Raw genomic sequence first — 23,413 nt, forward strand, 5'->3', positions numbered from 1 at the left:
GCAGGGTAGTTTTTAGTATTGTATCTGTCTGTTGGAATGTTTCACAGTATATCGATCAAATTGCAACATTCAGTATCGTGAAATTATTAACTACACAAAATGCAAAATCTTAGGAAAGAGATTAGAATATTTTGCCATTCGTTACTCGAATCTAAATTTAATTTGGAATAAGTGGTATAATATTAAATTGATTTTCGTTCACCATAAAAGATTGAACCATTTCAAATGTCAATATGTGGATTAATCTAGTCATGTGTTATTCAACGCAATTCACACACTGCTGTTGAAAAACCTCTAGAGTGAGCTCATTGCCAACGGTCAGCCGCCGCCGTGGTTGGACAGGAAGCAACTCTAATAGTGTGCTCTTTTCACCAAACGGCTCATATGTCAAAATTGCTCACACATATACTAAATACTCATATTGCAGTACTCTAGGTTCACTTTTATATATTATTGAACAGATGGCAGACCGGTCGATGGCTGTTGTCGTTGACTAAAAGGACGCTAGACTTGTGTGAACTCAGCGAACGTTGACACGTAATGCAATTAAAATAGATTATATAGGTGAGACTGTACAAAAACTGTCTATTTCTCCAACAATTGATTTGTTAAAAGTTGCCCCTAAACATAACGGTATTATCGATTTCGCTTATCTCACATATGACCACGTTCACATAGGTACTGTTTGTCGGTTTTCTATTTTTATAATTCCATTTATTTCAGAAAGCGCTCTTTTTCTCAGGTTTTTTTTTCACTCTCATGTTGTCACCGGCTGGTCGTCGTCGTCACAATATTACGTAGGTCATCAACGCTAGTGCCAGCAAGTGGAACATTTTTATTTAGTAGTTTCGTAAACCACTGATAGTACTGTCTACAAAGGGGTAGAGCACCTATATTTGCACTGTTTTAAAAATGCAATGTGATGTGATCAAAAAACTGAAATAAAAGCTAATTTGCGCATTGTCTTTTTAACTGCACGAATCTGAAAATAAAAATAAAAAAAATAATTTCAAATTAGAAACCATGTTTACTTATTCGTCTTCGCATGGACATTAAGGGCTGAACTGAGTTAAAAATCAATGTTGTCCAGTTTTCACCATTTGACTTTCACCGATCCCTGAAACTTGATGTCAATACAGTCCAGGCGATGAAATAATTTCACTTCGGATAATCGAATCACAAAAAATACTTTTTTATGTCATATTGTTGATTGCCGAGTTTAAGTATGATTTAGAATATTAACATCCAAGATGGCGGTGATCATGACCATGATGAAAAATTGAAGAATTTATTTTGCAATATAGTAGGCAATCAACTATTCGAAGTTCACTAAAATGGGTTCATACATACCTTACCAATCAGCTTAGAACCACATACGTGACCATTACACGTAGCCCAGTGGTAACTCCCCCGCCTCGGTAGATCGGGGTTCAAATCCCGGCTCGGACCAACATAACTGGTGATCTTTTCCCTTTTGGAATCGATTGCTTGGTAAAGGGAAGGTAGTGTATCGTCACAAACTGGACCTTATCATGACACCTTAGGGAAGGCAACCTATGGAATGTTAACATTAACCTAAACATGTTAACATTAAGTTAAGAAAAATCCACTGAATCCGCTTTGTAAATGCGGGTCCTATACTCTTCATGGGTCAAGGGAGAATTTACATTTTACTAAATATTTTTTCCCATACAAACCTTCGAATCATCGAGACAGTTAAGTCTGTACAAAATTGTAATAATTCCACTCAATGTTGATAATCGTTATACCAAAAGTTGCTATAACATCTGATGCCGCAGCCTGCAATTGCGCTAAAATTTCTCTGGATATTTTAGTCTGATTCAGTTTGACATTTTGGCAGGCACTCCTACTGTTTATATTTTCGGGACTCCGGCAATCAAATTAATTGAATCAGGTGTCTTTCACAAATTACGTGGCATTTTTTGAGATTTTAGACTTGAAGAACTTCAACAGTAGTACCTAGTTTCTCAGACGATTTTTTTTTTTCAAAACAATAAAAGCGTTGAAAGCTACGCTAAAGCTTCACGGTCAATTGGTGAGGGTGTTATATAGCTTAAGGGCCATCCATCAACCACGTGATCATTTAAAAGGGGTGACTCCACTTGTGCGATTACCCACGATCCATGCATGTGGGTCTCGTGGCGCAGGGGTAGCGGCTTCGGCTGCCGATCCCGATGATGCTATGAGACGCGGGTTCGATTCCCGCCTTATCCACTGAGCTTCTATCGGATGGTGAAGTAAAACGTCGGTCCCGGTTTCTCCTGTCTCGTCAGAGGCGCTGGAGCAGAAATCCCACGTTAGAGGAAGGCCATGCCCCGGGGGGCGTAGTGCCAATAGTTTCGTTTTTTCCATGCAAAAAAGATGTTTTGTATGAAAAAATCTACACAAGGAGGCAGTGAGAGGTCTAAAACAAATTAAACGTGGTTCATGGGTGGCCCCTTAGGCTACACATAAACCGAAGCTAATTATTAACTGATTTTTTGTGACCTTATTGGTGCACCACCTGCCAGTTGGCCATCGCGTTCCGTTTCAACGCTGCGTGACTTTTGGGGACCAAGTTTGCCGAAGACTACCGGCTTGCCCCTCGGTTCCTCTGGAGGCAAAGTTTTCCCAAAGCTTTAATTTTTGGTCTCATTCTTTCTCTGTCCCTCCCCCTCCGACTGCCCGAAGTCGAGTAAATTTTGGTCGTTCGGATACGGTTTGGCATGGTTGTTTGTGGAAACAAGCTCCTGGTGCCCTCCCCGTCCTGTTGCTAGGACATGTGGCAAGGCTTATTAGCGAAAAAATGAAAAGCTCCAGCCAGATTTATGTGTAGAGTTGTTCTACTGCCAGTCAGTGCTATTGTGCCTGGTGAACTGTTGATGGAAGGATTTTGGCTGGTTTGAGACGTAACGCACATCAATTCCTAATCAACAATCGTCGTTGCTTGACGTGCTCGAATTCGCGGAAGAGCTTAAGAAAATTTGGCTTTTTGAATTTTCGTTTAAAAAAGTAAAGCATTGACCAGTACTTTCTCACGATTCCCTTGTGCGTGTTTTTAGTGGCCTCGACTATCATCATGCGGAATTTCAAGGCTTTGAAACCAAAAACTGTCTCCAAATATAGAGGTAAGGCACATAAATTAACGTGTACTGCCATATTGTACATGTGCTCTAAAGTGTCCTTGTGTTCTTTCTAAGGTGATTCGTGCTGTTGTACTCCCATGAAGCTTAACCTTCTCATTGTGAGGTTTTGAGGCCACTCTTATCTACTTCTAATAAAAAAAGTTTTTTTTTTCGAGTTGGAACATTTGATCTTTTTCATTTTGATTTGATCTACCAGTTTGGTGAGTCTAACTAGAAATGCATTATTCGCAAGGACACGAGTGCATTGAACTTGTCTGTATCGGTTGTGTTCTGGCTGTTCATTGAGTGCACTTGGTATTGTTTTGGTGTTGGCTTCCAAAAAGATTGGCAAAGATAGCGTGGCTCAGTAGTGGTAAAATTAAGCTCATTGGCTCTTCCTTGGCTGGTGCAAGGTGAAACGTTTGATCGATTCTGGCAAAAGTTTGGGAGCTTATAAATATCTCGTTCGTTCTGATATCCACATGAGCAATGCAACTTTATTGGATATTAGAATGGGTGACAATTGTTGAGCACATACCTCGGTCCTTATTTTATCAAATAATAATTTAAAGCATCTGTGTGAATAGATACAATTAATGCAAATTTGCTTGGTTAAACATGTTTTGGTAATGTTTCACTAAATTCAACTGTGGTGTTAAAGCATGGTAAATAGTGGTTTTATGAATCAAGAAGCAAAATTACGATGAAATAATTGATCACTTTTATTATAATGCTTTCTCATTTGTTTGAAGAAGAAATAAGTTGAAAATCCAGCAATAATTCTGTTCAGTGATATTAATAAACTGTTATGAAAGGCTTTTCCAATTATAAAAAGTTATTGCATAGCTATTTGAAGGTATCAGTAGAGTTTGTAAATGTCCACGCTCGTATCTACCCGTCTCTCTTTTTCAGATAAAAGCAAGATAAAGAGAGAAAGGGATGGCTGAGCATAAGCGTGGAAATTTACTAAGCTTTGTTATCAGTACTTCAATGAATATTACTTACTTGTCTAAAACCAAAATTCGTAAATTTTAAGAATTCAGATTTCCAGAGTCGTCTTGCAATGCATGTATGTATATTTGGAAAACCTTTTCAAGGAATCACTTCTAAGATCTGGCAACCCTGCCATTAAATTTGAGCACTAAAGCATGTTTTATGGATATTTTAAAGCTTTAATGTACTAAGCTGAAAAGGTATTCGTATTAGCTTTCCTATGCTTTTCTGTAAAGATGAACCGGCGATCTCTGTAATGTGAGTCCAGTGCGCGATCCACACAGTGACCGAAGCAGGTTTATACTGTACTGACCTAACGACCTAACATTTTTTTTAAGTCGTGCCGGAACCAACATTCCCCATCCAACAGAATCGACCCCAGGCCAACTAGGGTGAGAGGCAACTACGCATACCACTACATCACCGGACTCAGCTGTTAAATAAAAATAAAAATGATTTTTGAGTAGGATAAGTATGCGACCGGGACTACAAACTTTTTGCTTCCCCTCGAGTTGAGTCTGCGCAGAAATTTTGTTGGTCGGTGTTATTCGATACACCTTTTGGAAATCGCGAAGAAATATCGCTAAATTCAGAATAATACTAAACAATTACCATTATTACTAACAATAGGGATTGCAATGATTTTTGTTCTTAATTAATGTCGTTTTTTTCTTCTCTTCCAGGTATTGCGTTGCTAATTGTACAAATCTTGAAAGGAGAACAGTAAGTTTGTCAACCATAATATCCTCAAATATCCTGATCTTTTAGAAATACAAAACGAACCATAGAAAAATTGAAACCCTACCATTTCTGTCAGACTCGATAGCGCGCTTAGATAACATCTCGCCGTACACAATCAGTTCATTGGCTGTTGACATTGAATTTCTGTGTTATTCCTCTGGTCTCGGTAGGATATCCTTTTTGCGTCCGAAGAAGTTATTATGCTGCTCGGTATTCTTGCTGTGCGCCGACTCGTGGTTTCCTTGGTCTCCAGGAAATTTTTGATAGAAACAATCCGAGCCGCCAAGAAAACTTTCAGTCTACCGTATTCTTTGAACCAGTTAACACGCATTTTGGGAATAGTGTTAAAGATAGCAGGTAAACAGAAGTAGAAGTAGTAGTAGGGCACTACTTAGCGCCAGCCAACACACACTGAGGCTACACATAACCCCCATCACTCACACAAACACACGATTAGGATTTTGGTTACTTTTATATACTTCAGACCTCTTGGAACGTTAAAACTTTGTGAAAGCAAGTGAATTTGACGTATGACACTGTTAACTATACATAGTAACGAAAGAGTTGAAGCTATTGTAAAAAACTTTGCAGTGTTTTTGTTTCAAGTGTGAATAACAACTTTACTCATTTCTTTTACTCACGAGTTTCACATAGTTCGTTGCGGTGCAATCAAACATTTTGAAACTTCTATACTGCCGTTCTACGCATAATTGTCCCATGTTCGAAAAAGTGCAACTGAGAAAAACGCGATTGAAATTTTTCGACTGATTTCTGTGTTTCTACGCATAATTGTCCCGTGGGTTCCTATTCGCCCTATGTGTCCGTAATCGCCCCCGTTAGCAGTTTATCACCCTTATTTGTGATTCTCTTGCTATACAACAGGTAAACAAGACATAATGCTTGGTAAAACTAATGATTCCGTGCAAGAAAATACTTGGTGGGACAATTATGCGTAGAAGTTTAACGATGGGACAAACAGACTTGGTGTTGATTTTCATTAGTTTCCAAACAAAGTACTAAATTTTATGTGTTTTTCTAAAAGAATACGTAAAAATAAACTTAAAAATGACAGAAAGTCAGAATCGACCAAAAATGACATGGGACAATTATGCTTGGAACGGCAGTATACTACATATAAACTGGAATCGATCTAGGATGTGTATAGTGTCGGAATGTGCCATCTAGTGAATTTTTGTAGTGAGGAAGTAGAAAACGGAGAAAGTTTAGAAACTCTCTAATGATGTTGCGTGTAGTACAAAAACTAATAATTCTGCGAAGAATGGAGGAAAAGCCGCGAGTATACAATTTGACTTGAATGGGAAATAGTGACACGTTTAAAAATATCGTGCATCGTATAACAAGAAGTCAAGTTATCGCGATACAGCATTAACTACGTGGGAAAGCGTGCAAGGTGCGATTTGATGTTGAGAAAAGTTCCAGCTTGTGTGGATCATAATTCATAACGTGGCAAATGGAATTATAAAGTTTGTAGGACGAGTTTATGTACGTAAGCAATTTGGATATTTGCGATATGCTTTTTGAAAATGAGTTTAAGTTAGTTTGTTGCAATTCAAAATTTAGCTTACCTGATGATCTTAAACACATGTGTGTGATCAAGTATTTCTGGTATTTAGAAAGTATACAAATAATTTGAGCATCATCCGTTCGTCTTTTAGAAGTTTTTACTAAAAAACAACTATTTATCTAAACAATAATTCAATATTACAGATTTTACATTTCTAAAACTGACATCTGCTATTCTGCCCCTGATCGCATAAACGTCCCATATGCATTTTCATCGTTTTTGAGTTATGGATGCAGTTTTGTTCAGAATCGCGAGATCTTTCAGAAAAGCCTATAACATCCAGTACTTTGTTCTAGAAATCAGGAGGAAATCCAGGCTTTTCGTGAAAACTTAACACGTAGCCTTATGTATGGGCCAAACTTCAAATGCGTTTTTCTCAGCTTGCTGTTTTTGCATATGGGACATTTATGCGAACATGGGCAGTATTCGGCTTATTTCAATAATAACTATTAGTACCGTCATCAGGGGTTACAATGGTTCTGGGGGTGAAATTGGGTCTAACAAAAATCCAGAAATTTGTATGACCCAATCTAACCCTCCAGACTCAATGTCACCTTTGATGACGGTATTGATCATTTAAACTTTTGAGCACAAGTCTTGACAGTGCGTCTAACACTAGTAACAAACAAACATCATTCAATCAATTTTTGAAAATTGTTTTAATGAAAAAATGTACTAAATTTGATTTTCGAATTATTTTGTCTTACTTTTTGGGTGTTTTTGAATGAATTTCATGAATTGAATGAAAATTTTGTTTGTTGTACCCTTTAAACAACAAACTTTTCTTCCAGGCCAAGCCATTCCGTTCGAATTCAATTTTTTTCAATGTGCTAAATTATTGATAAAAAGAAACAAGTTTTGAATAAGATTGATTGATTAATTTGACTTTTGCTTACTTGTGATATCACACAACAAATAGTTTAATCGTTCTAAAGATGCTAATTTGAATGTTGAGTGTATTTGTATGTCTATGTGTGAAACAAAAAAAACTACAAATAACAAAAACTAAATTCAACGCCCTGATATAGGCATATCATTTTAACTGCATCAAGTGCAAATGGCAACCTGAAAGTTCTCGTTCACACCATCGCTAAAGTGTTGCTTTTGCCCCCCGTTACGGCAAAAGTTTGCGGTCGACTCTCCGTGTGACGACGAACTACTAACGTGAACTAAGAGGTCGTCGTCGTCGGCAGAACATTTCGACGAGGTTACGTGACGGCCTGGTGGTGGCAGTTTCACCATCTCTCCTTCATTGTACAGGATTGTTGTTATTTCTGACTTGGCTGTTTAGCAAGTGCCATACTTGCGGAATGCGATACCTGGGGCGGAACAGAATTTTCTATGCAGATGTAGTACATACCCAGAAGCGCCCTCCAAAGCCCGAATGGGTACCTCAATATTAAAACATTAGTCCTATGACAGTGTCTGTCGGCGCGCACTCTGAAGACGATATTCTCACGAAAGCTATAAAGCCAAGGCCTGGAGTTGGGCAAAACCGCAGAAAGAGAGAGAGAAGAGAGAAAGAAAAAAATCAAGATATATCAGCAAACATTTATAGTCACACATAAAAATATGGCTTCTGTTTCGCATAAATTTTATGTTTGTTCAATTGATCAAACAAAAGCGTATATACAAGGTTTGCATATAAAAGTAAACAATCGATCCAGGTCATCGCTGGTGCTCCTGCAAACCTCCCTTACTTCCAGTAAGACACCAGGAACGCATTGACATATACTGACAGGAAGTTGAAATGATTCGCCAAAGAGAAATGGTTTGATTTCAATTGTGGTATTTACTGAACGCTGAAAACCATAAATGTTTATCCGCAAATAATCATCATAATATTCGTTGGTCCAGTTGCTCTTAATAATAATTACATTTCATACCCTTGCTCTGGATACGAACTCACTTTTGAAAACTTGTCTGCAAATACACCTTCCATAAAAATATTAAAATTAGCCTATGTTGGCGGAGATGGCAGTGCGGGTTCGATTCCCATCTGCTTCAACCTTCCATCGGATGAGGAATTTGACCGTTGGTCATTCCAGGCGTGGGACTCGTCTCCTTGCTATTAGTACAAACAACCCACCAAACCAAGCCTACTCCGGTGGAATCGCTGGTGGACTCGCAATCCAAAGATCGAACCCTGTGGTGGAAGGTTCCTTGGAGTATAAAGAGGTTTGGGTGCTCTCACACTATTCAAGCCTTCGGCTTTAGGTTCTAGGTTGGAACAGAAACTTGCAATAGAGACCACAAAAGACCAATATAATGCTGAGACTTAAAATGTAAATTAATCTAAAAAAGCGATCATAACTTAGTAAAGGATTTCCACATCTTCAAACTGAAATCTCTCAATAACATATTCTTGAACAAAATAGATTTGGATATTATTTTAAAGGAATAAATATCAGTAGGGGAAAGTGGGGCAAGACGACCAAATGGAGCAAGGGGAAGAATTGATCGTGTGTGTGTATGATCACACGTGCAATTGTTCCTTTTGTCCCATATGGTCACCTCGCCCCAACTTTCCCCTAATTTGAGAAAGAATTAAGAAAATGATTGATCCCAGTCCTCTGAGTAGAAGGCAAATCATTCATGTTTGAAATATTTAAAAGAATTATGAACAACAACCATAGAAAAAGTTTTTTTTTGTTATGAACAAGTTAGCATTAGTGGCCGAATGGTTACGCTGTCCGCTTTGTAAGCGGATGATTCTGGGTTCGATTCCCATCTGCTCCAACCTTCCATCGGATGAGGAAGTAAAATGTCGGTCCCGGCCTTGGTTGTTAGGCCGTTAAGTCATTCCAGGTGTAGGAGTCGTCTCCATACCATAAGTACAAACAACACACCAAACCAAGCCTACTTCGGTGGAATCGCTGGCGGCGGTTGGACTCGCAATCCAAAGGTCATCAGTTCAAACACTGGGGTGGAAGGTTCCTTGGAGTAGAAAGAGGTTTGGGTGCTCTCCCCATTCAAGCCTTCGGACTCCTAGGTTCGAGCAGAAACTTGCAATAGAGACCACAAAAGACCCGGGGTCGTTAATGTGGATGGTTTGATTTTTGAAGTTAGCATTAATCTAATCTAATCTTATCTAACACAAACGCAGCCAGTCCGATGAAAGCATGATGGAAAGTCTTGCGATTAGATTACGCCCCAAGCACTTTTCTTGTCAGTATTAATAATTGCAGTACATCCGAGAACACCCGAAAATGTACTGCAAAAATTAAAGCGGCCAGCCCTACTGCGTTGTGTTTACCGCAGAGAGGATTCTGAGAACGGAATACATTTCACAGAATCTACAGGGGAGGAAGGATGCGTGGACATACCGTACCAAACGCTCCAATTTATGATTGCATTAGTTGTGTAGAATGTGTCAAGTGTGATGTTATATAATAATACAATAAATAAAATATATATAATATAAAATAAAAATATATAAATATATTGTAAATATGAACGAGGGAAACTGAAACGCCGCCGCATCGAATGTCAAATGAATGGAAATCAAAATGAAACCATTTACCAAAAAACATCTTATTCTGAGGATTAATCGTAATTCTGGGCAAAAACTTCACTTGATTCATAAAGTATAAATCACAAACTCAATGCTTAACACTAAAATAATACTGCAATGTCTCGAAAACATTGAAAAAATCGAATCGAATTAAAGAGCACTAAACGAAAAAACCGACCCGTTTCGTATGCACGGAAAACTCCTTTGTTATGAACAAGTTAGCATTATATCTTATAAAACAAATCTAAAAAGAACTATTAAAAATTTTCTGGTTCATTATGGCGGTCAAATATTGTAACTAAGACCTGTAATACTAACTTTATTTATATCTATAAATGTGATAAGCGTCATTGCCAATTAAAGGTTAGGGACTTTCTACGCCCGTGCCAGTGGCCTTAGAAAGCAACGATAAGGTATCCTTTCACGCGAACACACCCACAACTACGACGACCCAACCAACCAACAATCCATCCAGCCGGCGTCTCAGGTCGCTGCCGACACTGCGAAGACATTGGGAAAGTAGAAGGAAAAATCAATACACAAAGTGTGTAAATAAAAGAGGAAAATCTGGAGCAAGCAATGCCGTGCAAACTGCCATGTTCCACTTTGATTATTTGGTGGTGGGTGTTATCGAAATCATCGTGACATTGGTGATTTTACTACATTGAACAATTTTTATGAATAATGATCCACTGAACTATTGATTTGATTTTTAATATTAGATGCATATTCAATATGACGATGTTGTACTTAATCAGTATATGAAATAATACATGTTGTCAAATGTGACTGTGGGAATATTTGACATCAGTTAACCAGTAACGATTATACTAATTCTATAAAAACGATATTGACTACACACATTATTGATCAAGGTGGAGCACCCCGTTTCAAATTACTACCTAATGTCAAAGGTCAAGAAACGTATCAAATCGATTTGGACACACAAAACACGAAAAGCTAGAACATTAATCTAGATAGCAAACATTATTACAAATTATGATCGATTTGATAGTTGGTGAGATTATTTAATTTCTTTTGTTTTTTTTCAAGTTTTTTAGAGAGGAAAATGGTTTCAATTATTAATTGGCCCTAATAACCTAACTAACCTAAGTTTTTTTTTGCTTAAATTTTAGAAATGTGTAGTTTTATCTTGCCATTAGTATTTCATAATTTCATTTTTTCAAAGATATTGTAAAAAAATTAAGTTTTAAATACTGCTGATGGCGGAGTAGAAAAAGTTGTTTGTTATAGTTTTTACGTAGAAAAAAATCTTAGTTATTTGTAAGTTTTACTGATCTAGTTAGTTTTCTTTCGTAATGTCATGGAGAAGGGCCTCACATGAAGTGGACGCTTTGTAAGGATGCACTCCTCAAATTTGCTCAAGTAATTAGAATTTATAATACAGCAATTCCCCACGAAAACAGCATGATTCGAAAAAAAAGTTCTCCGATCGAGCTCAATTTTTTTCTGGGGGATCCTTGGCAAAAATAATTAGACCCGTATTTTTTTGTTTGGCCATTAGGGTGACCTACGCCGTGTTAGGGTGGTGCAAAAAATGGCAATTTTCGTCGATTTTCGCAAAAACCACTTTTTTCAAAAAATCATATCTCCGCGCCATTTCATCCGATTTTAGCTGTCCTAGACGCAAAAGAAAGGTGAGTTTGGCTATTTGGAAAAAATAGTAAGAAGTTTCAAAAATCTAGCTTAACTTTTGAAAAGGTCGTATGAAAACTTAAAATGCTGTTTTGAAGGTCTCGGGACCAAAGAGCCTATGTCTGAAAATATTTTTATCGGATTCCTCGGAAAATTTCACATAACATATCAAAAAATGGTGAAGTTATGTTCTCGATATTTGAGATACGATTTTTTGAAAATAAAAACTGGATATTTCGACGCGCCACGCGCTAAAATGGGAAAATGACGAAAACGGCAAGAAATCACTAAAACTGCGATAACTTTAAAATTTCAGCGATGACCTATAGATGTTATGGTACCAAAAGTTGCGTCTTTTAATTTTGAAAAAAGTGGTTTTTGCGAAAATCGACGAAAATTGCCATTTTTCGAACCACCCTAACACGGCGTAGGTCACCCTAATGGCCAAACATAAAAATACGGGTTTAATTATTTCGGCCAAGGATCCCCCAAAAAAATTTTAGCCCGATCGGAGAACTTTTTTTTCGAATCATGCTGTTTTCGTGGGGAATTGCTGAATATTCAGTCCTATGACCCGAGTTCATAAAAAAATCAGCTGTACATAAAATGAAAGGACAAAATGTGTACATTGGTACTGTTGGATAACCTGTACCAGAATTACAGTGTAAATAGCGTATGACCAAAAATGCAATCGATTGCTTACAGTTGATTTGTTAAAACTTGATACTGAGTATAACAAAACAAATGAAACGTTAAATCAAATTGTGTCTTTCCTACAGGCATGAAAAACGATTAACAAACAATCTCCACAACCCAAAATAGCAGAACGCAAATTTCCCCGGGCTTGGATTAGTCTCACTCGTTTGGAAAGTAAAAAAATCCAAGACGTTGATCGATGCAGAAAATGATCTATTAGTTTTGTTATTTTTCCGTTGAGCAAAAGTGAAAAGTTTGTGAGTTATCGAAATGGTAAGCATGGGGTTGACTACACTCGATGGAAACAGAACTTTGGGTTACACTCTGGTGGAAAGCGTAGCGCAGAGCTCCAAATGATTGCTTTGCGTGCCGAAAGCTCATACATCATTGAAGTGATTTTTCGGGGTCAAAATCTAGAGCCTCGAATGTAGTGTTACAAGTCTACAGTATTTTCGAGGAATCTTGAAGAAATATGTTAGCTTCATTGTCAAATTTGAAGAGATTTATTGGAAAATCGATATTAAAAAATATAAAAAGACAACATTGCACATCCGTTACGTATTTGAAGATATTGTTTCATTAACATACTGATTTATGTCCAGAATCCAGCACCTGTAACATCGAGGCCAATCGTTGGCGATTCTACAAGTGGTGTAGCGACATCTCTACCACCTCCTGCACCACCGGCTCCGCTAGTTCGTCCGCTCTATGCTAAACCAATAGTTGCACCCCATATTCAAGACCTACCAACTAAACCGCCTTTGCCACCAGGACAACAGTTTGCAACCTTCAAAACCCACCAATATCCAGTCAACACACCACCAGCGGTTTATTACCAACCTGGACCACGTCAAATAATAATGAGTCAGGATGGGTCAGGATTTCAGCGGCCGCCAAATCCGTCTGCATCACCGCAAAATATGCGTCCCATCGCACCATCGCCGATGAATCGACCGGGTGGTCCTGGGCCACGCCCGCCCGCACCGGGATCACCTGCCCCTAGTCAGTACCCCAACATGAGACCCCAAATGCCATCTCCACAACCCGGTATGCAGCGTCCGATCATGAACCAGAATATGCGTCCAACTACTCCGCAGCAAGTTCGGGCTCCCAACATGATGCCACAGAATGCCAGACCCCCATTCTCACCACAGAATTCTATCGCGGGAAGCAATCCCCAAATAAGACCGGGACCACCGCCGGTTCGTCCTCCAGGAGTCGGTCCTCCAATGAATCAACCCGGGATGATTTCTATGCAGCAGAATCGTCCAGCACCAATCCCTCAACAGATCATAAACAATCGTCCTCCGGCGATGCCTTTCAAATCCCCTGTTCAGGGTTTAAATCCCGGGGAGACTTACGAACGAGAGTCACCTGAAGCATTAAGTCGAATGCAATCCGACCTTAGCATTGGAAAAGTTGACAGTCCCAAGAGTAGTTATTTATCTACAGATGACGATGAAGACGTTGTTATTGGCAAGATAACTCCTTTGGCTTCGTCAAGATCCCCGGACAATCAAATTAGCCCTACGATAAAAACTGCGCCGTCAGTGCCATTCCACAGATCTGACAGTCAGATGTCGATTCCATCTAGACCACCATCTGGCATGGGAAATTATGGAAAACAACCGGATGCAGCACTGAAAACCTCACATTCTCCGGCACCAGCAGTCCAATCAAATGAAATTGTCTACAAGGAAAAGCACATGATATCACCTGAAAAGCCCCTTAACGGAATTGGAGCTGCAGAACGCATGAAAACTCCTTCACCCGAGCAGGGAAAATATGTGAACATCGACCAGATCAAGCCTTCTAGTCGGACACCGTCAACGGACAACATGAACCGCCCGAACAAACCGATGGATCTGCCGTCGTCACCTCGTCCACAGGTGACAGCACCACAATCACAGCAACAACCTCCCACGGCGGTCTCAATGGCCTCGAAACCTGGCAAACCACCACAGGCCACTCCGACCACACCCGGAACAGAGCGAGTAACTTTTGTTTTGCCCGAAGAAACAAACAGTGTACCAAATTCAGAACCATTGCGGAAGACACCCGTTCCGCCGAACATTCTTAAAAAGCCCGACGCGGAAACGCGTGGCCGCAGCCCTTTTAAGAATCACCTCTCCGTGGAGCGCAATTATTCGCCCGTAGATAACAGTAAGAACATGATTTACTTTAAATGCTAGAATGCTTGTACTGTTCTCCTTTCAAACGATTGTTTATATTAGTATATAAGTTTTTATAAACGTTAACATGTCCTATCCTCTTTCAGAAGGTGACAATGACAGTGGAGTGGATGAATCAACTCAAGAAAAAGTAAGTAGCAACATTTTGTTACGTTTTCTAGAAATTCATGAATATAGATTATAATTAAATCAGCAAATTACATGATACTGTATCGGGTTAAGACCAATGTTATTATGAGAATAACAGATCACAATCTTAATTCACATTTTGATTAACTGAGTAGCACTAGGGTGCCCAGAATATGTGACTTATTTTTCAAAACCTCGCTCCACAAGCTGAATACTGTTCCTTGAGCAGTTTTAGAACTCTGGGCCAAATATGAGCAAAATCGGTCAACATTTACCCATTGATACTCAAAGGTGTAGTTTGCATGAGAAAAATCGAAAAAATGTATGGAAACCCCAATTTTCTTACGGTTTGAGAGTGAGATTCTCATTCAAAAATTTAATGCTCTACAACTTTATAAAACTCACCAAAACTGTACAACTCGATCCTGAAAAGTTATCAGCGATTTAAAAAAGACATTTTTGTATGAAAAACATTTTTTTCACAAGCTTTATGCTCGGGTATCAATGGGTTAATCTCAATTAATTTCGCTCAAAATTTGCACAGAAGCTTAAAATAACCCAAAAACCATTTTCCACTTGTGGAGCAGGGGGTCATTTTTTCTGGACACCCTAATGCACACATACTGCCTAATTGTACCAATTTTCGGTCAAAACATTGATTGCACCTTACTTCCGTTATAGTAGGGTGCATCATCCTAATTAACAGACAGACTGATCAACTGATTGTTCAATGATGATGGATAGAATATCGAATAAGTAAAATTATTGTTATGCCATTTTTGCAAATATGAAGCCCAGGGCTACGGAGTTGGTTAACTTTTTTCAGCAACTCCGACACCAAATTCGACTCCAGCTTCTGAAAATGGAGTGACCCCGACTCCGATACCGATCCCAGCTCTTCAAAATTGCTCAATTGGGTCCTAAAATGAAGCTCAGATTGCTGATATTAATGTTTACAGCGATAAAGCTTATTTTTCTGAGTACAATGACCCTTTGTACGACCACAAAGAGTTTAAAATGGATTTTTAAGTCAATTTGGAAAAATTAAACTCGCGGTCCTTCTTGACAGAAATGTTCCTACTTGACAGCTCGTTCCAAAGGGACCATAGTTGATCCATCGAAAAAATGTTGTCTTGTAATTATTTTTTTTGCATGAAAATGAAAAAAAGTGATTAGAAATGGTTTTTGATCGTGTTTTTTACCGTTGTACATAAAAATTGACATAGGGCTTTAGAATCCAATTCCACCGACTCCTACACCAACAACAAATCCCGTACGAAGTTGATGATAATTGGGTCCTAAAATGAAGCGTAGATTGCTGATATTATTGTTTACAGCGATAAAGCTTATTTTTCTGAGCACAATGACCCTTTGTACGACAACAAAGAGTTTAAAATGGATTTTTAAATCTATTTTGAAAAATAAACCTCGCGGTCCTTCTTGACAGAAAAGGTCCCACTTGACAGCTCTTTCCAAGGGGACCATAGTTGATCCATCGAAAAAAAATTGTCTTTTCAACTTTTTTTTTGCATTAAAATTAAAAAAAGGTGATCAGAAATGGGTTTTAAGCGTGTTTTTAATCGCTGTGCATCAAAATTTATATTGGGCTTTAGGACCCTATTAGTCTACTTCGGCTCATCAGAATTTGACTCGAACTCCGACTCCTCTACTGGGTCTTTTAAATTACTCTACTTAAAAAACTCCGGCTCCGACTCCATAGCTCTGAAATCAAAACAATTTATTTTTTGTTTTAAAAATGTTTGAACATTCAAAACGAAGTTTATCTATGACCACACTTCATTTATTTTGGCAAGAGCGGAATTACGAGTCAGTAAGTTCTTACTGATCAGTGATCAGTGATCACTTAATATTTTATAACCGAAACCAGACCCCGCATCATTCAGCTAGTTTGGATCCGCCAATGTCTTGTACAATATGCTCTATATATGCAAAACGAAATGCCATCAATGCGTAAACAATTGAATACAATATAAACTGAAAGATGCGCTTCATTACCCATCCTGGTATTAATCACTTTCTGTGTCTGCTTAGCCTCAAGAAATCGTTTTTGGTCGGTTGACATTCAGTCTACCGCTGGCTGCTGGAAAATAAAATTGTAGTCGTGTTGCTCTGCTCTGGATTTTCCAAATCCCACCTGGAACGAACTGCGTGCTGCCAAACCTCGATCGCCCACTGTCACTTGCTACTGTTACAGTAGGGTGCATCAGTCTAATACGCATACGAAGTGACCCCAACTGATTGTTCAATGATCAAGGACAGAATTTCGAAGAAAACCAACAGAGTAAAATTTTCGTTAAAAAGATCCATAAAGGTGTTTTGGTAGTGTGGTGTAGTGAGCGGAGGCTAATTTTTGTCTAATCTTCCTCGAACTAGGAACGAAATGGTCCAACTTCTCCAGTATCTCCAGTGAAATCACCCAGCAAAATCCCGTCACTGCGAAGACCAGAAAGCATCACTCCCCATAGCCGTTCCAGAAGCACATCGAAGCAACGACTAACGGCCAAAACGCCAGAAACTCCAACCGAACCTTTGATCAAAAGTGAGTGCTCAAGTTTTAAAGTTGTTAAAATTCATTCTTGTCTCATTCATCATTACCATTAACGTTTTTATCCAGAAATACCAATGAATAAGATTCAGGTCGGTGCTACTCCGTCGCCCAATCTGAAGGTTGTTCGGTCCAAGATTGGCTCGCTGGAAAATGCAACCCACAAGCCGGGCGGTGGAAACGTTAAGATAGAAACGAAAAAAATTGAAATTAAAGCTGGGTCCAGAATCGAAGCCAAAAACGAGCACTACGTCCCGAAGGGTGGTGATAAGAAGGTAGGTTACACTCAGTTACCAAAAAAAGAAGGCTATATTGTTTGAAATTTATCTGGGTTTTGCCAAAAGAAAATCTTTTTTGTTAAGATGTTCAATAATATTTTTGAATAAAACCAAATTCAACTCTTATTTTTCTACATTTGTTCAATTTGTGCTAGATTATCACAACCAAGCTGCAGTGGAACGCGAAACCCAAGATTGGCTCGCTCGAAAATGCCACCCACAAGCCAGGTGGTGGTGACAAACGAATTGAGGTACTCAAAACGGACTTCAAGGAGCGTGCCCGACCCAAAGTAGGCTCGAAGGACAACTTGGGCTACCAGCCGGGTGGCGGCGATGTTAAGGTAATAAGACGACGCACGCAGTACCGATCTTTTGTGCTAATGGGCCACGAAGAAAATCCGTGGCATGTCATTTACTAGTAAGGAAAGATCGCAGTTTTTGAGCGTTGTGTTCCAGTGTAAATACATACCTATTTGTAAGGAAACGGTTGAAAAATTTCTTTGATGCATGAAATGCACCTTTGAAACAGACAAAAAATCTCAAATTTAGAGATAATTTGAGTTTTCAGTTCGTGGAATAGTTAACAAATGTAATACTATTCGATATTCAGTTGGTTTTGTGGCAGAGTTATTTACATTTTAAGTCTGTGACTTGCTACAGTGTGCTTAGCGCTTAATATATTTGATTCAGAATTTCAATAACAAGTAAAGTATTGAATGTTATGTGCCAACCTTACAGGACTTTAATATGAAAACGATATGGTTTATACAGAGTAAAGGAATTTCATAGAATCTTTTAAATCTTAATCTTTTTAAATTCTTCTTTCAATGAAAGTTTCTTTAAAAGTATCTGCAGAATAAAAAAAAATGCAACAAGTTGCAAACATCTTCAATCGAAGAATAGGATTTAGTTTCAGTTTCGGTGTCAATTAACAAATTGGCAAATTCATAGAAAAGTCCCACTTATGGTAGACTTGAAGCTTTGAGTTGAACGTTAGGACAACAGTATATGCCACAATAAATGTCGTTTGCATGAAATTTATAAGCTAAGGAGTCAGCTATTCCCCATCTATCAACAAAGTTTGTTTAAGATCCTTCACTGCATGAACCATCCAAATTTAAACAACATTTTCGTTCCAACATAAATCACACAACACCTCTTATTTGGTTCACCGTACCTTCCACCACTCGATCTATAAATCACAAAAGCAAAATCAAAAATTTTGCGTTGTATTCCAGAAGAAGAAAAGCTTAGAACAATACTAATATTCAATTTAGTTTTACTTTATCGCGGCTCGTTGTCATGTTTGCGCTTTTTGTTCATTGTAGAGGAACTTGGGATTTAGCTCGCCTCATAAAATTTCGTCAGTCAACCAAAAAATATGAGCATGTCGTTTAGAGCAGCAGCAGGGCCGTACGGTATTCATTGCTACAGTCAGTGATTTTAGCTTTAAAACCCACACCCAAAATTTGTCTGTCGCGCGCTCAACCCATTCATTCATCAAATAGCTAGTTGTTAGGCAGGATCTTCAAATCATGTCGTCATTGAATGCCAGTGAAGAGAGTTGCTCGGAATGCTTGCATAGTAGTCTGAATCGACATTTAATCGTTAGATTCGGGAAATTTAAACAATTAATCAGAATAACTAGGTCATGTATATGATTTCGTAAATTTCATGTCATGTTCAATACTAAATAATCTTTTCATACTGAACACATTTTCGTTATACTTATCGTTATGCATATCTTGAATATTCTTGTAAGCCTGGAAGTACCACCATTGTTGAACAAAACAAAAGAGTCGTAAGTAATGTTTGTATTGCAGAGTTATCACGGATTTATAAAAAAAAAATCAAAATAAAAGTAGAACGCGGCTTCATTAGTGTTTACAGTCATTCTTCTTATAGTTTGATTACATAGAATTTTGTGATTATTCTTTTGAATAGTTTCTCACATTAAAAAAAAGTAATAAAAACATCAATTCAGGAATTAAGGAAACGAAGCAAAATTTCAATCTAAAGTCTGAGTAATTGAATTGAATATTTAGATGCCCCTATGCTCTCTTTTACTAACCTTGCTGATATTCATATCTAGTCCTATCTAGAACAAGAGAAAACAGAGGCATCGATTTATTCAAAGTATTTTTTAGTAAACTCGCATTTTAAAGCATCATCATCAGATTTATGTAAATAATTTCAAATAGGCTCAGAAGCAGCTTGATCATTATAACTATTGGAAGGGTGACTGTGTCGCGATACATTGCTTCACATTGAATTAATCAGCTTTCAATTGCATTGTACAAAACCATCTGCTTTACAAAAATAACCGTCTGGAGTTGTAATTGTTCTGTAACCATGAGTTACTCACAAAATATCAATAATATCATTGAGGGGTATTATAATAATAATAATAATAATCATTACATAATTACTCATTCCAGCTTTTCAAACACATTGAACATTAACATATATTTGTTTGCTTGAAAGTTTGAAAATTCTCTTGACAATCAGTTTGATTTGTTGAACATTTTTTCCAACGCAGTAATTATAAGTTTCACTTTTAAATTTCTATTATCAGTAATTAGAAAAAAATGAATAATATAGAGCGTTTAATGGGTGATTTAATATGTTGTTTTTCCTCTCTGTTTGCTAAATAAAAATTTCAGTTTTGATTTTCGATCCTTCATGGCACCTGCACTACTTGAACGCAAACAATGCAGGTCGTTGTCGTTGTTCACCGGTCACATGTTTCGTCTAATGGTCACAAGTAGACTTTTCTATGAAGGAGCCAAACACCATGACTCTATCGTTCATATTTGTCGTGAACGAAGTGCTTTTAAATGTTCCTCAGTTGTTTTGTACCTAATTGATTTGGTAAACGTTTTATTTTAGATTATCAATCAAAAGCTGGATATCAAGGCGGAGAGCAAGGTGGGATCGCTCGAAAACGTCAAGCACAAACCAGGAGGTGGCGATAAGAAGATCTTTGATGACAGGGAGTATCTGAAGCAGATTGATCATCCCATAATTCCAACACCACCATCGCAGGTAAAATCTAGTTCGAGAGAGTTTCTTCTGTACTAAAATTGTCGCCCTTTGAAGACACACAAAATTCGTGCTGTAATTCGCCTCTGCCTTGTTCTACTCAGATAGTCCTCGTACAGTGCTATCTTTGGTGATTTGTTGGCTTCGTAGAGGATTTATTACGTTTCATCTTGGCATAGTTTTATTTCTGAATCGTTTTCTCCCCAAAATTCTAGCTAGATTTTAAAATTTGGAACGGTTAAATTGGTAACAATTGGTCGTAGGTTTCACCTTAATAAGTCTGCTTATTTATATTTATATTAATCCGTTTTTCCAACACTTGAGCTTACCTTTAAATTTGTTTTATAGGATTATTTGTACAAGTTTTACTAAGGCACTTTTCAATCAAAGTCCGATCCATGTACAGTAAGAGAAGACGAAAGTTCAACGAATAGGTTATATTTTTCTCTAATGGTTAATGCTCACTCAAAAATAATTGTAAGTTACTTCGAAAGTTATTTCCCGTGTGTCAGTTTGGTTTGAGTTTGTTTTACAATCATACCAGTTTGTTAACGCTCACTACCCCCTCGTTAACACGAGTGCAGCCGACCACGTGAATCCACCTAAGAGACGTTATTCTGTCAGAATTTACTTCGAATTATCACCATTTTGTGATAATTGCTGACTTTAGAATTGACAGTGGTGATTTTTAGTTAATTTTGTTTCTATCCTTTGTTTGTATAAAGAAATAAACATAGAAAAACCCAGGTTTAGATATGTAAAATTTGTGTGTGATTTTTTAAAGTGATAAACCCGTTATTTTATGTTTTATAACTTCACAGAGTCCTACACCGGACGATCTCAGCATTAACGAAGCAAGCAGCGTAGAAGCAGATGCACATCATTCAACAGTTACTACTACAAACACACAACTAACCAACTAAATTTCACGCACCTTCGCTTTGTACCCGCAACAAGTATAACAATTAAGCCACCTGCAATCTGCTAAGTTTTTTTAAACTTGGGCATTTTCATTTTTAAATACGTATTCTTGCAAAGTAACGGCTAGAATTTAGTTAGCAAGTGTTGATATAGGTAACACAATTTTGTAAAATTTAAAACATTTTCAAATTTTGCTTAATCACTCAAGATCATATTAAAAAAAATATATAAAAAAATAATGGCATTATAAAAACCATTGTCACAGTAAATCATTAATATTTTTGTTATAAATCAAACCATGCACTTATAGAAACAATCATTTACATTATTTTTTGCATGCTCCTAATATGTTTTACTTTTTTTCTACGCGTGAATAATTTCTGTTTGATTTGTTCCTGGAAAATTGACCTTTACTTGTTTAATGTAGCCTTTCTATTTAACATTCCAACGCCAAAGGCTCCAAAAAAGTTGGAACGGTAACTTTAACTCGCTGGTTCTCGGGCATAACTCAACCAATCAAGATGATTCTTCTTTCCAGTGATTTGTTAGGATGTCTAGATGATTCTAGAACTTTGCAGCAAGGGTCCTGATTTTCGGTTCAATGAACAGAAACCACTCACTCATCGCCTATCCAGTCGTCGCCTATTCTAACCCGCTAGCATTCATGAGCGAATGATACTCGCAAGCAGCCAGCGAGTGGCCCGAACTGTTCACTCAGCGAACAAATACATCGTGAAAATTTTTGCCTACTCCGTCGCTCGACGACACTCACACACTACCATGCTCAGCGAAGAGCCATTCTCACAAAATGCCAGCGCGGCAGTCTTTTTGTCTTCACGCCCTCAGTTTGCCATCAATTTGATTTTTTCTTGGTGGAAGTTTCTTTGAATGGTGTCTATAATGTTATGAAATCAAAATAAATGCACAATTTAATTGATAACATTGATTTTAGGCAACCCAAATGAATGAGTATAACGCAGCGCATCAGAGAAAAAATGTTTTTAGTTCAGAGTGATCGGTGACGTTCGGCCTGCCTGAGCCGTTCGGAGACTGAGCCGATCAGAGAGAGAAGGAGAGTAGAAGCGAGAGTGTTCGGGAGCGAATGGTGAGAAAGTGACAAACAGTAGGAATTCATCAGGGCAGTATCGCGTCGCCTGCTATTTGTGCTCGCGAATGGAGTGGTTGATTTTGAACAATCAGGACCCTTGCTTTGCAGAACTTAATTTGATCAAATCTGTAATTTTTGCGATCAAAAACATCGTTCCAACTTTTTTTTTCGCCTGTAAAAAAAATTCGCCAAAAAATCCGCGGAGGCAGTCGTTTTAAAAAAAGGTGGAACGATGTTTTCGGTCGCAGAAATTACAGTTTTGATCAAATCAAGTTTTGCAAAATTTTAGGATCGTCTAGACATTCTTACAAATCACTGAAAACAAGAATCGTCTCGATTGGTTGAGTAATGCCCGAGAACCAGCGAGTTGAAGTTACCGTTCCACCTTTTTTGGGAGGCTTGGGCGTCCGTGTAAGTTGGACATGCGTTGGGCGTTCCAGTGTTAAAAAGGACTCTGGTTGCTAGCAATCTAGTTATATTGACATTCGCATCTATACATTTGTTCATAACAGCGACAAGATGGAATACAACCTTACTTTTACTATGTACTGTATATGAAGTGTTCTCGATGGAATTAAATTGCATTTTTTTTTTTGTTAGTTTATCGAATACATGACAATACAAATTGGGTTAAGTAAAGATCCTTTTTCGTAGTGTAAAACTAAGATTTGTAGTTGTATATTTATAATATCTTCATTCAGATTATCACTTCTTTGTTTTATATTGTAACTTATTTTGTCCCTGTTTTTGTTTGAGAAAGTATTTGTTTGCTTAGCTGAATTTTTTGAAAGGGTTTCAGCAAATTCTTGGTTTTGTATTTTAGTTTATCAATTATCATTTCTATTTTATTGTTTTTATTTTTTTATT

General features: G+C 37.8%; 1 protein-coding gene across 9 annotated transcripts in view; it reads left to right on the forward strand.

The window, feature by feature from the left end:
• Positions 1-23,413, forward strand: part of LOC120425109 (microtubule-associated protein tau) — a 29,642-nt gene that overhangs the window by 3,795 nt on the left and 2,434 nt on the right. For 2 of the 9 annotated variants that reach the window (XM_039589511.2, XM_052707351.1), the window contains 6 exons: positions 14,589-14,632; positions 17,026-17,191; positions 17,267-17,472; positions 17,631-17,816; positions 19,238-19,276; positions 20,365-20,520. In XM_039589511.2, the coding sequence (XP_039445445.1) occupies positions 14,589-14,632; positions 17,026-17,191; positions 17,267-17,472; positions 17,631-17,816; positions 19,238-19,276; positions 20,365-20,520 (797 nt within the window). Of the gene's footprint in view, positions 1-5,077; positions 5,217-12,431; positions 12,584-12,912; positions 14,474-14,588; positions 14,633-16,620; positions 16,964-17,025; positions 17,192-17,266; positions 17,473-17,630; positions 17,817-19,237; positions 19,277-20,364; positions 20,521-20,865; positions 20,995-21,338; position 23,413 lie in introns of those variants that run through there. The other 7 variants (XR_005606470.2, XM_039589507.2, XM_039589509.2 and 4 more) reach the window with 7 other exon arrangements.

This window comes from Culex pipiens, chromosome 1, assembly GCF_016801865.2.
Source record: "Culex pipiens pallens isolate TS chromosome 1, TS_CPP_V2, whole genome shotgun sequence".
Taxonomy (NCBI): domain Eukaryota; kingdom Metazoa; phylum Arthropoda; class Insecta; order Diptera; family Culicidae; genus Culex; species Culex pipiens.